Consider the following 14019-nt stretch of genomic DNA (forward strand, 5'->3'; position numbering starts at 1 on the left):
AATTTGCCTAAATATGGTACAAACTTATGTACAATACCCAAGAGATACTCTAAGAGATGCTTTTCAGAAAACCGGACACTACTTCAGCAAGAGAAAAAAAATTATAATGGGCTGGATTTTACACTCCCCTGCCAGGGTTTCAGGGTTTGAAGGTTGGGGTGTGGGGCTTGTAAGATCCAGTGCATAGCTCTTCCGCTGCCAACCCCTGACCTATATGAAACTTTATTTGGGGGTGGGGGTGGTGGGGAGGAGTAGTGGGTGCTTCAGCTGGGCTTCGGCTTATTGAGCTCCTTAAGTGACCATTAATTGGATGCTTAAGGGCCTCACACTGCCTTTCCCTGCCACTATCTTACTTGAGCCAGCCGAGGCCCACACCATGTGCCTAGCAACTAAAGCAACGCAAGCTGGTATTGGGCAAAAAGGGTGGGGGGCCTCCTTTGCAGGTCTCCTGTGCCCATTGGAGGCACCCCTCTCCTAAAGATCACTGCCCCTTTTTGCCTCCCCCCACACATCAACCAGGGCTTGCCAACCTGACCCCGGTGAAATCCTCCCCACCCACTACGATGTCCAGCTTTTGTGACAAACTCCATTGGAGACTGCCAGGAACCCTGGAACTCCTGCCTGGCGCTGCCGGGACCACTGGGGAGGTGAGAGAGAGCCTTTGCCATCAAGGTGGCATTTAACCAAATAGCAAAACTGAAGTTAATGGAAATTGGGGGGGAAACTCTGCAATAGTTGGAGTCACACCTAGCACAAAGGAAGGTGGTTGTAATTGTTGGAGGTCAGTTATCTCAGTGCCAGGACATCACTTCAGGAATTCCTCAGGGTTGTGTCCTAGGCCCAACCATCTTCAGATCCTTCATCAATAACCTTTCCTCCATCATTAAGGTCAGAGATGGGGATGTGCGCTGATGACTGCACAATGTTGAGTACCATTCACAATTCCTCAGAGCCTGAAGCAGTCTGTGTCCATATGCAACAAGACCCAGACAACATTCAGGCTTGGGCTGATGTGTAGGGTGAATATTACTTGCCACTTAAGTGACAGGAAATGACCATCTCCAGCAAGAGAGAATCCAAGCATCTCCCCATGATATTCAAAGTCACTATCATTGCCGAATCCCCTATCAACATCCTGGGAATTGCCATTGACCAGGAACTGACCTGGACAAGTCATGTAAATACTGTGGCTACAAGAGCAGGTAAGAGGCTGGGAATTCTGCAGCGAGTATCTCACCGCCTGACTCCTCAAAGTCAGTCTACCATCTACAAGCCACAAGTCCGGAGCATGATGGAACACTCTCTACTAGCCTGGATGAGTGCAACTCCAACAACACAAGCAGCTCAGGACCATCCAGGACAAAACAGTTCACTTGATTGACACACCATTCATCACCTTAAACACTATTCCCTCCACCACCGACACAGTGGCAGCAGTGTGTACCATCTACAAGATGCAATGCAGCAACTCACTGCATGGATTCCTCAATAACTCCTTCCAAACGCACGACCTCTACTGCCTAGAAGAACAAGGGCAGCAGATGCATGGGAACACCATCACCTGCAAGTTCTCCAAGCCACACACCCAATCCAGACTTGGAACTATATTGTCATTCCTAGACTGTTGCGGCATCAAAACCCTGGAAGTCACTTTGCAGCAGCTCTGTGGGTGTACCTGCACCAGATGGACTGCAACGGTTCATGCATGTGGCTCACCACCCAGCACCTTCTCAAGAGCAATTAGGGATGCACAATAAATGTTGGCCTTACCAGCGATGCCAACATCCCATGAAAGAATAAAATAAAAATTAAGCCTGATCAGCCTGCTGGCAGATCTCCAGCCAATCAGCTCATTCTAAAAAGATGAATGACACGGACATAGTACAAGGGAAAAAAGTTAATGAAAGCAACGCACTTCTCATTGTATAAACACTTTTGAAATGTCTACATTTTATTGCATACCATTTTCAAACCAGTGTTGTGTTGTACCAATCTGCGACGTCTGCTCCAAGAATGGCCCACTGCACACAGGCTGATAAGCAAAATTTGGGCTGTGAATAAAATTAGGAAAGATAAGTGCCTTGTTAACAACTTGAGAGGTTGGCTCCTAGTTAACAAAAAAATTTAAGAGCAACAAGTGAGAAGAGGTCATTTTAATTTTCATAAGGCGGATCAATAGTGAAAAATACATATCTGACCTCACACTCACTCAAAAGCTACCATTACCATGCAATCATCGAACATGCTGAACACTATTTTGTCACAGATCAAAGAAAGGATCTTTCTAAGCTTGCCAAACAGCTTCTTGACAAATTACTATCTGAAGTCACAAATTTTAATTATGTATTTTATTCTACACAAGGTTTTGCCTAGAGCTCTCAGCCTTCATTTAGCTACTCTGGGTCCCCGCTATAAATGTTCCACTGAATCCATAACTCAAGGCTGCATTATTTCATTGCTTTGTCTTTTGCTTGTGCCTAGCGCTTAGGCTTTGATCCCACCAGTGTCAGGGTCAATATTGCGTGCATATCCCAACAGTTTCTGGTCCTCATGCTCCAAAATAAATTAATAAAGGTGCTGTATAAAATCAACAAAACAATTAAATGGATGCTTTTAAGTTTTCTTTTCTTAAAGTGGGTGGCTATGTTCATAGTGGGAGGTGGCTTGTGGTTGCATCTTCAGAATAAAAATTTTGGAGCCCAAGACTTTCCCATGTTATACCGAGTTCACACTACAGTGAACAGTGTAGTAGTTTTCCTGCTAAAATTCATTTTCTATATTATATTTATACAAATCATTTATTGCTATCAATTGTATCCAAGCTTTCACCATCTTCTAGCCCACAACACCCGCAGTGCTAGGTTACAACGGATGAAGATGTATTATTTGATGAAAAAAATTTGTACTTACTTTGCTGTCTGCTTGACAGGTGGAGATATGGTGGGTTTATCATGTGAGCCAGCAACACCTAAACCATCTCTACTGAACTGCTGACTATCTGTGTAACCATCTCCATACAAATTTGCAGGACTGTACATTCCAGGTCTGGCAGACTTTGTCAATGCATCAACAGAGTGACATCGCTCCAAAATACTATTGGGCTTTTCTGGGTCCAGGCTTTGAAAGGTACCAGAACGATCAGTGGAGTGTGCTCTGCGAAGCCATCTAGAGTGGGGTCGTTCTTCCTCTGCATGTTGCATAGTTTTCCCCCTGCCACCTCTGAGAATTTCAGAATTTTGTACACTTCTCTCACTAAAGACTGTACTACCTTCCATGGATGAAGTATCATTGATAAGTCTATTGTGTGAGGTAATGACTGCCATTTTGTTTGGAAGAAACTGTCCTATTACTTGTTTAGTCTTTTGATGCAAGCGTCCCATTGTACTAGCACTACAGGATCCTGTTCCAGTGGTAAATCCAGTTGAAATTGTGGCATGCCCACTATCCATTGAATCCTCTACAGTTTCTGAATTTTTACTTCTAGATGAAGGGCACTTCATCATGAACGAATGGTCTAATACACCAGAAAGACTGATACGGTCTGCTGGATTTTTTCGAAGCAACTGGTAGATTAGATCTCGAGCTTCATTTGAAATAAATGTTGGCATTTCATAATCTGCCAGCATCACTTTGTTCAATGTATTTTTAACTGTGTCAGTGTCAAATGGTGGCTTTCCCACCAGGAAGGTATAAAACATGCACCCAAGAGACCACACGTCAGATTCAAGGCCATGAGCACTATGTGTTGCGATCTCTGGTGCAATGTAATTGGGAGTGCCACACATGGTGAAATGCTTTTCGTTTGGCATTTTCAGCTGTGCTGCTAATCCAAAATCAGCGATCTTTATGTTCATATCACTTGTAAGTAGAAGGTTGGAAAGAGTGAGATCCCGATGCAGTATACCATGTGAGTGGAGATATAGCATTCCAGTAACAATATGATGCATGAAGTGTCGAGCTGTTCAAAAAAAGTTAATACATAATTATTTCAAATAGTTTTATAGAAACAGTTCCCTTCTTTGCCACTTGAGTTACTTTCTTTCCTCTGTGTATCTTTGGATAATTAAAGTCACCTATTATTATAGCCTTGTTATTTTTGAATGCGTCTCCAATTTGTCTACCCAGTTCTTCTTCCAATTCATCTCCACTGTTGAGTTCATGATAAATTCTGAATAGATTGTTCCCTTATTTCTCATTTGCAACCAATTAAATTATTTCTTCCACATCTCAAATATACAAGTTTGGCTCGCTTTGGCAACTATACTCGATTGGACCCACTGGTTGGTTAGCTGATTTGGAGAGCTGGGAGATTGGACCAAAAGAGTACAGAATAATGTGAACAGTGTGCAGGAGAGGAAGTGACTCCAGACGACACCTATATACACATAAGTATAAGGTACAACAGTGGTGAGAAAGGCTAACAACATCTGAGTGCAGAGCTCAGCAGATATGAGTACAAATCCAAGAAAACAATAATTGGTTTGCACAAAGTACCTCAAGAACTGTGTAAATTTCTGGGCACTACAGATGGGTTCCTAACTTTGGAAGAAGTGCAAAAAAGGGAAACTAACTTGATAAACGGATTTTGGCACCTGTGCAATGTTACAAGTCTACAACAACAATAGCTTGTATTTATATAGCACCTTTAATGTAATAAACATTAAAAGATGCTTCGCAGAGGCATTATAAAACAAAATGGGACACCGAACCACATCAGAACTGATGGCCAAAAGCTTGTGTAAAGAGGTAAGTTTTAAGAAATGTCTTAAAGGAGAAAAAGCACGGTAGACAGGCAGAGAGCTTAAGGAACTCCAGAGTTTTGGGCCTAGGCAGCTGAAGGCATGGCAATCAGTGGAAGAATGATTATAATCAGGGATGCTCCTCAGAGGGCAGAATTAGAGGAGCACAGGGTTAAAAGTAGCAGGAGGGGTTGCATAGACAAGATGAGTTCAAAGAGAAGATAGCATGAAATGGGAAAAAATAGTCCTGAACAAGTTGCAAGTTCAGTGTTAGGTCCACAGGGAATATTCTGAGAAGTTTGGCCACTTGGGCTATGGGCGGGGGGTGGGAGAGGGAAGGACGCAGTAGAAGCAGGTGAATGGATGATGACCAAAAAGTCTATGAGGAGCTCTTTGCGCTTGCTATTGGAGGAGGGTGTTTACGGCAGTTTGTGGGGGAGAAGAGAAAGCCAAAGTGTTTTGTATATCGATATTTTCTTTAAATATATGGAGAAGCTAAACAGAGAATCATTATGACACATAACCATGAAAAGGTATCACTGTTTTTAATTCAAATTTCATTTATGTATATGTCCCTTTTAAATGTTTTCTGATGGTAGTTACCTTCATCTTCCGAGAAAGTAGCTTTCCTGTTCTTTAAGTATCTGCTCATCTCGCCATTGTGACACATCTCCAACACTAAATAGACATAATTGTTGTCTTCAAAATAATTGTAAAGCTGAAAGAAAACAAGAACCATCTTGAAGTGTTTTGACATTAGAATGAAGAAAGACTGTTAATGAAAGGTAACATTTTACCTCCAATATAGAGGGATGCTTCAACTGACAGTGAATCTCCACTTCATTGCGGACTCTTTGCACCATTCCTACTTTGTGCATGGCCTTTTTGTCAATCTGGCAACAGAAAACCATTTTGCATCAAGATGGGCAGAAATGTTAATCAACAATACTTATATTAAAGGTTGTCTATCCTCAGTAATTGATTATTAAAGTACCAGCCTTATGAAAATAATATTCATTACAGATTTATTTAATGGAACATACATATTGTCATTATAATCATGTAACTTCAGTAATATATAAATAGATTAATTAAATTATGTTCTGTTCATTCTAGGAGTATTTCATAACTACTTTAAAATTTCACTGAAGTGCAAAATTGTATACCTGGTTAGGGAAAGTGATTATTCAATCCTTTCATATATAAATTTAAGTTGATGGCATTGAAAGTTGCATTATTAGCACAGTAGGACAGGAATTGCAATTCCTTACCTTCATGCTCCTGCACATCCCAACAATGCCAAGCGAATGTGAGACATTTTCCCACATAATAGGGCATATGTCAAGGGGAAACTTGGTATTCTTTTTATACACTGTTCTATTTTGCTTTTAACTTTTCCAAGTAGGAGGACATTAGGACCTTGAGCTGTATACTGGTGCAGTGTCTTACAACTCCAATGTACTAAAGAGTATTATAGAATGATTTCAAAATTAGGTTCCCAAAACATTAAGCACAGGTCACAGGACCTTTCAAGTGTCTGAAAGTTAAACTGTAGTGTGGATTCTAGACAAGTAACGCCACATTTATATTGTCTGGCTAGAATTCCAATTATTCTTTTCAGGAGAGCAATTTGCACAGATCTACTCCTTGCAATTAAGTAGTAAATTTTTGGCAATGCCCACATTGTCTAAACATCTTAATTAACTCCAGGTTAGTTAAAAGTATCCAAGAGTTCCAACAGACCCTTCCAGTTTAATATGCCACTTCTCTCTAGGATCATATTAGGCCAAGACTCCAGAATTATACAATAACTTCAGTGATGGTGTGAAGCAGAAATAGTTCACAAGTAGGTTAAGGTTTTCATGCAAACACACCCCTAAACATCCAATTCAATTTGGAAGTGCAGAAAACTGCTCAGAGTTAGTCATAGTTTGCATTATCAAAAAACAACAAATTTATATGGAAACCCAAAATATGGCATATGTTGGAAATTTGAAATAAAAACAGAAAATGTTAGAAATATTTATCTACAAAGAGAGAGAGTTAATATTTCAGATAAATGACCTTTCATTAGAACAAATTGCCTTTAGCACAAGGAAATACCCGAGGCAGTTCACAAATAGGCAGACATTGTGCCAGGGAGAGATTAGGTGGGGCACCAAAAATTTAGTCAAAGAGATGAGTTTTGAGAGGGTTTTTAAAAAGTGGTGGAACATTTTAGGGCAAAATTCTAGAGAGTACAACCAAAGTAGTAGTACGTTCTGTCATCAATAAATGAATTAAGGGGGTACACAGAAGATCAGAATCAGAAATTGAATCTTTACATACAAACATACACAATAGGAACAGAAGTAGGCCATTTGGCCCCTTGAACCTGCTCCACCATTCAATAAGATCACAGCTGATCTGTTTGTGTTTTGAGTTCTACATTCCCAAAAAAAAAACAATAATCCCTTGCCTAATAAGAATCTATTTACCTCTGCCTTAAAAATATTCAATGACCCCACTTCCATAACCTTCTGAGGCAGAGTTTCAAAGTCTTACAACACTTAAGAGAAAAAAATCATCACCTCATCTGTCCTATAAGGGTGACCTCTAGTGTTAAAACAGTGCCCCCTAGTTCTGGGCTTACTCACAACAGAAAACATCCTTTCCACGTTCACCCTGTCAAGACCATTCAGGATCTTATATACTTCAGTCAAGTTACCCCTCACTTTTCTAAACTCTAGCAAAAATGAGCCCAGTCTGTGCAACCTATCCTCATAAGACAACCTGCTCATTTCAGGTATCAATCTAGTAAACTTCCTCTGAACCACCTCCAACGCATTTACATCCTTCCTTAAATAAGGGGATCAAAACTGTACACTGTATTCAAGATGCGGTCTCACCATGCCCTGTATAACTAAAGCACAACATCCTTACTTTAAATTCCTCTCGTAATAAAGGATAGCATTTCCATTAGCCTTCTTGATTATATGCTGTACCTGCATAGTAGCTTTTTGTGACTCATGCACTAGAACACCTAGATCCCTCTGCACCTTGGAATTCTGCACTGGCTCTCCTTTTAAGTAATACTTTGCTTTTTTTAATTCTTCCTGCCAAAGTGAACACCACAGTTTCCCACATTATACTCATCTGCCACTCACTCAACCTATCTATATCTGTCTGCAAACTCCTTATCTTCTTCACAGCATACTTTCTACCTATCTTTGTGTCATCTGCAAATTTAGCTACCATGTCTTCACTCCCCTCATTGCAGTCATTGATGAAAATTGAGGCCCCAGCACACACCCCTGTGGGACCCCACATCCTGCCAATCAAAGACCCATTTATGCATACTGTTTTCTACCAGCCACTCAATCTTCTATCCATGCCAATATGGTACTCCCTACACCATGAGCTTTTATTTTCCACAATAACCTTTGATGTGGCATCTTATCAAATGTCTTCTGGAAATCCAAGTACAGCACGTCTACAGTCTCCCCTTGATCCACAGCACATGTTACTCCTTCAAAGAATCCTAATATAAAATTGGTTAAACATGATTTTCCTTTCACAAAACCATGCTTACTCTTCCCAATTACCTTGTGTTTTTCTAAGTGCCCAGCTATAACCTCTCTAATGATTGACTCTAACACCTTCTCCAGAACTACGTCAAGCTAACTGGTCTATAGTTTCTGTTTTCTGCCTCCCTCCCTTCTTGAATAGAAGGGTTATATTTCCTACTTTCCAGTCTGATGGAACCTTTCCAGAATTTAGCAAATTTTGGAAAATTAACACCAACACATCTACTACCTCATTAGCCACCTCTTAAGACTCTAGGATGAAGTCCACCTGGACCTGGAGACTTGTCAACCCACAGCTCCATCAGTTTGCTCAGTACTGCTCCCTGGTGATTGTATTTTCACCAAGTTCCCCTCTCCCCTCCACCTCCTGATTTATAGCCATTACTGGAATTTTTTATATTTTAGGAAGTAGTAGAGGTCTAGAAGGAAATTGCAAAGGTAGTGCAGGGTAAATCAAGCAGAAATTTGTATGCAAAAATTTTAAATGTGATGTTTTGGATGATGGGAAGCCAACATAAATCAACAAAGACAGGCATGATGGGAAAGAGGGATTTAGTGCAGGCAGATCTAGTTCACCTCATGATTGGCTAAGGTGGGGATGGAGTTAATAGCAAGGGCTTAAGACAATAGCTTCCCAATATTGAACTGATGAAAACTGGTGAAAAGACATTAGTCTTTGATTAATCACAAACAGATCAAAAGCACTTTGACAGTCTGAAGGCCAAGGAAGTAGTGGAGCTGGGCAACATTACCATTCACATGAAAGCTGACCCATACCCTGATGTCACAAAGGGATAGCATATAGATTTGGCAAGAGGGGAACAAACAATAGATCCTTGTGGGACTCTGGTGAGGATTGTATAGAAGAAGGAAGAGAAGTCATTGTTGGAAATGCACTAGCTACGTTCAAATAGGTAGGAATGGAATCACACAGTAGTAGCCCCAGAGAAGAGATATTGCAAGAGGCCGGTGTGGTTAACTGCATTGCATGCAATAGAAAGATTTAGGGGACTGAAGGATGATTGCACTCATAGAGGATGTCAAATGTTGGAGGGTTGTGCCAAAGGAAGAGTGAACTAGAGGAATCTAAATAGAATTTTGGGAAGAATGGGCACAGATCTGAAAGTCAAGATACCCTTGAGGGACTTAGAGAGGAAAAAGTAGTTAGGGGATGAGTAGTTATGAGGATGAACAGGCCAAGTTTTGTTGAGAAGTAATAACAGCAGTTCTAAGGAAGGCAATGTTGCTTGAGGAAAATGGCAGTCAATTTAGGATGGTTCAGTAGTTTCGAATCGAAAGTTTAAAACAGATTCTGTTGATACAAGTGTGGAATCTCGTTTTACAAACCTAGCCAGGAGTATAAACGTTTTCATTTATTCTAGTATGGACTTTAAGTCACGGTATTTACAAGATAAGGAAAGTTCAAGATTGATCTTTTTCTTTATGATTTGATTAAATATTGCATTCTTGAAAGCAATAATTTGTGCCACTGTAATAGATGAAAAGACAAATAAGGTAATTTACTAAAAATTATAATGTAAACATACCATTTTTATCGCTACCTCCAATCCAGTGCTCACAGATTTTGCTCTATAAACGCATGCAAATGAACCCTTCCCCAGGAGCGTTAAGACCTTGAAGTCCTGTAAAATAAACATTTGAAAAGATAACATAGCTTACGCGTGGATTTTAGAAAAACGTAATACGTTTTCCCATCAGCGATTACAACACAACGATGCAGTTACGGTTAAGCTACGTGCAAGTAGCTAGTTCAAACGGCTTCTATATTTTAAGTGCTCCATCCTGCTCACCTCGATGGTATTCTCGCCATCTGTAACTGACATTCTCACGTCGCCCGAGACCCCACTCTTGCATTTTAAGAAAATGTAATTCAACACTCGATCAAGCATTTTAGAACAAACAGCAGGAACAGAGACACTGTTCGTTTGATTGCATTACCAGCCGGCTAACGATTAAGTGGAATCAAAGGCAAATGACTGAGTCATTAAAAAAGAAGCCCGGCTTTATTCCCGCGTTAGAACCGAAATCAACGGCTTCTCATCGCCAGGCAACAGCCTTAACTATTAGTTACGAGCTCTCCAAGGTCTCACCAAGCGAAATATCAACTGTCGTTATCGAATATTTACTATGAAATATAAATTGCCGCCTTAATTAAAGTTTAAAATACATTTGTCATGTGGCACTCACTGGAATTATAATTTGAACTGCCTTAAGTTTCTCGTAAACCAAATATTTTATAATTGCGGATTGAAAGTCATATTACAGTGAGCTTTTTATTGTAACCACCTAGTTTCCTTTCAGCTATCTGCTATTAAACTCCACAGTATAAGTGTAATCCTCTATATACACACGCGTATATGTATTTATATATACGTAAACCCACTTACAATTTCTGTACAAAAGTAATTTCCCTCATCAACAACCATTTAAAAAAAAATCCAGCGTTTCCCCGATCGCATATTCTATACATTGGCCACTTGGTGTAAAGAAGATTTCCTGACATCAGTGGTAAATTTATCTTTGACTAGTTTGATTCTCGACACAGGCGACTTACTTTGCTATCTAACAGACTAATATCCTAGATCCTTTGACTACCTGAAATACTTCTCTCTCATAATCACCTCTCAAACACCACATTTCCAAGCATCACCAAGCTGAAAATTATAAATTTCTTCAGTTTTTTCTATACACCAAACTTATATCACTAGAGATCAGCTTTGTTATTCTTAGTGCCTCTACTGCCTGAACATCTTTCTTGCCTCTCAGATCAGATCAAGACTTGTCCTGACCAAAGCATTTCAGATTTGGTCATTTCTTCTTCAGACTTGTATTCCACTCTTGGTTACTAGTTCAACATTTTAATTGGCTTTAATTCATTGATGTTCTGCATTGGGTAGACACTCTGAACATTGAATCCACCATTACTCCTTTGTATCATTCAGCTTCACCTTAAACTAATTCAATACAAATCATTCTCTGGCAGTATAAATGTCACTTAACTTTGTGTGCACATATTACATGTGTCTACATTAAATTTCAGCCGCCATTATTCTGTCCACATTTATTTTATCCAACTCATTAATTACAAATGATTTCTTCCCATTCTGCTGCCCCTCTTCACTTAATTGCACTCAGTCCTCAAAGATACAATTATGTACCTTAGAATGTAGACATAGTCGCAGCCCTACGCCAGAAGCCTCTCAACAAAACTCCTCTGAAGAGGTGCTGTTATACTACTGGGTATATATAGACCAAAGAGCAGAAAGGAGATGGAGGAGAAAATTTGGAAACAAGTTGAAGAGCATTAATTTCAATTATCCAAAGATGGAATCGGTGAGGGAGATGTGAAGAGATAGTTTCAAGGGCAAGGAGGGGAAAGAATTCCTAAAGTAAATACACAAGAACTTTCTTGATCAGTATGTTTCAAACTCAACAAGGAAGTTGTGCCGGTTTCAGTCATAGGGAATGAAGTTGGGCAAGAATTTGGGAACGCGAACATGATATTATGCTTAAGAGTAGTTGTACTCAGTTTAAAAAAGCAAGAAGAGAACCAGGATTTTCACAGTTTAAAACAGTGCGAGGACAGCCGGGATTTTCACCATTTAAAACAGTGAGAGGAGAGCCAGGATTTTCACCATTTAAATCAGCAAGAGGAGAGCTGGGATTTTCACCATTTAAAACAGCAAGAGGCAAGCCGGGAGCACATGGAGACCCGGGAGCACACGGACACCAGACCTGTGTGAAAAGGGCAGCAGCAGCAGGAGAAAAAAACCAGCGGCAGAGAGTCCCTTCCACCTGTTTCTACCTGTCAGAGCTGAAGAATGATGCCACAGGAAAACAGGTAGGTGATTGGTGGGTATCGCTTCCCTGTCTCTTTTGATTGGCCAAATGGTTCAAATCAGGAAACGTTAATATAGCTGAAGAGTACAGTTAAGAATTTCACTTAACATATTTAACATCCAGATTTATTAAATAGAATAGAGATGGCTGGGCAGGCAATACTTTGCAGCTGTAGTATGTGGGAGTTGGTGGACGCCAGTGCGATCACATCTGCAGCAAGTGCTGGCTGCTCGAGCAACTTCAGCTCAGGGTTGATGAACTGGAGTCTGAGCTGCGGACACTGACACATCAGGAAGGGGGAGAGTTATCTGGACACCACTTCAGGAGACAGTCACGCCCTTAGATTAATTACATCAAATTTGGTCTGTGGTCAGGTACAGGAAGGTGTGACTGCGGTTGAGGCAGGTATGGGGATCCAGAATTTAGCTTTGGAGGAGCCTCAGCCAGTGCCCTTGTCCAAAAGGTACAAGGTTCCTGCTCCCAGTGTGGATGAGGGCACAGACTGCAGGGAGGATGAGCGAACTGACCACAGCACCGTGGTACAGAGCGCCATTCAAGTAGGTGGAGAAAAGAGAAATGTAGTAGTAACAGGGGATAGCAAAGACAAAGACTCCCAAAAGCTGTGTTGCCTACCTGGTGCCAAGGTTAAGGACATCTCCTTTGGGCTGGAGAGGAACTTGAAGTGGGAGGGGAAGGATCCAGTTGTTGTGGTCCACATAGGTAGGACTAGGAAAGAGGGACTACAAGCAGCTCGGGGCTAAATTAAAAAGCAGAACCACTAATGTAATAATCCGGAGATTATTACCTGAGCCCCACGTGCAAATTGATGTAGGGTAAATAAGGTTAGAGAGGTAAACGCGTGGCTCAAAAATTGGTGTGGGAGAAATGGGTTCTAGTTCATGCGGCACTGGCACCAGTACTGGGGAAAGAGAGCGCTGTTCCGTTGGGATGGGCTTCATTTGAACCATGCTGGGACCAGTGTCCTGGCAAATCATATAACTAGGGTTGTAGATAGGGCTTTAAACTAATTTGGGGGAGGGGGGGGGTTCAATTGAAGGGAACTTTAGAAAATCAAAAATAATCGAGAGAGCAGAGGTGCAGGGTAGTGAAGGGGTGAACGATAATCAAAGTGCAACAGGAAGGGGCAGAAAATATAAGCAGAAGAGTGCAGCAGAAATTAGAACCAGAATGAGTAATAAAGGTAAAAAGTCAAAGCTTAAGGCTTTTTATCTGAACACACCCAACATTTTAACATGATGGATGAGTTGACAGCACAAATAGAAATAAATGGATAGGACTTGATAGCTATTACAGAGATGTGGTTGCTGGGTGACAGAGACTGGAAACTCAATATTCAAGGGTATTCGACATTCCTGAAAAATAGGCAAAAAAAGGAAAAGGAGGTAGATACCTTCGTCTATTAACAAAGCTATCTTTGGAATGCTTATAGTACCCTCTACCATGAAGACTAATGCAAAATATTGATTTAAATTATCTGCCATTTTCCTGTTCCCCATTATCAATTCTCCAGTTGCATCCTCCAAGGGTCCCACGCTCACTCTAGCTACTCTCTTTTTATATACCCGTAGCTCTTGCTGCTTGTTTTTATATTTCTTGACAATTTACTTTCATAATCAATTTTCTCCACCTTTGTTAACCGCTTTCCTGCAGTCACATTCTTTGGGTTTCTTGTTTATCACTTTTTAGGCCGTAACCCTCTTCAACCATATCAAAGCTTATAAATGGGTCAAGTTCATTTGGAGCCTTGATAAAGCCTTGTGCAACTTTTATTTCCCCATTTTAACAATCCCATTAACCACCTCTATTCTTTTATTGCTCTGACCACCTGTCCA

The 14019-nt window shown here is 40.6% G+C and overlaps 1 protein-coding gene across 1 annotated transcript in view; it reads right to left on the reverse strand.

The window, feature by feature from the left end:
- plk4 (polo-like kinase 4 (Drosophila)) overlaps positions 1–14019 on the reverse strand; it is a 39678-nt gene that overhangs the window by 18529 nt on the left and 7130 nt on the right. Inside the window, exons 2-6 of the mRNA XM_041202043.1 lie at positions 9853–9948; positions 5537–5632; positions 5343–5457; positions 2911–3958; positions 1963–2051 (exon numbers count right to left, since the gene is read on the reverse strand). Of these exons, the coding sequence (XP_041057977.1) occupies positions 1963–2051; positions 2911–3958; positions 5343–5457; positions 5537–5632; positions 9853–9948 (1444 nt within the window). The remainder of the gene's footprint in view (positions 1–1962; positions 2052–2910; positions 3959–5342; positions 5458–5536; positions 5633–9852; positions 9949–14019) is intronic.

This window comes from Carcharodon carcharias, chromosome 1 (genome assembly GCF_017639515.1).
Source record: "Carcharodon carcharias isolate sCarCar2 chromosome 1, sCarCar2.pri, whole genome shotgun sequence".
NCBI lineage: Eukaryota > Metazoa > Chordata > Chondrichthyes > Lamniformes > Lamnidae > Carcharodon > Carcharodon carcharias.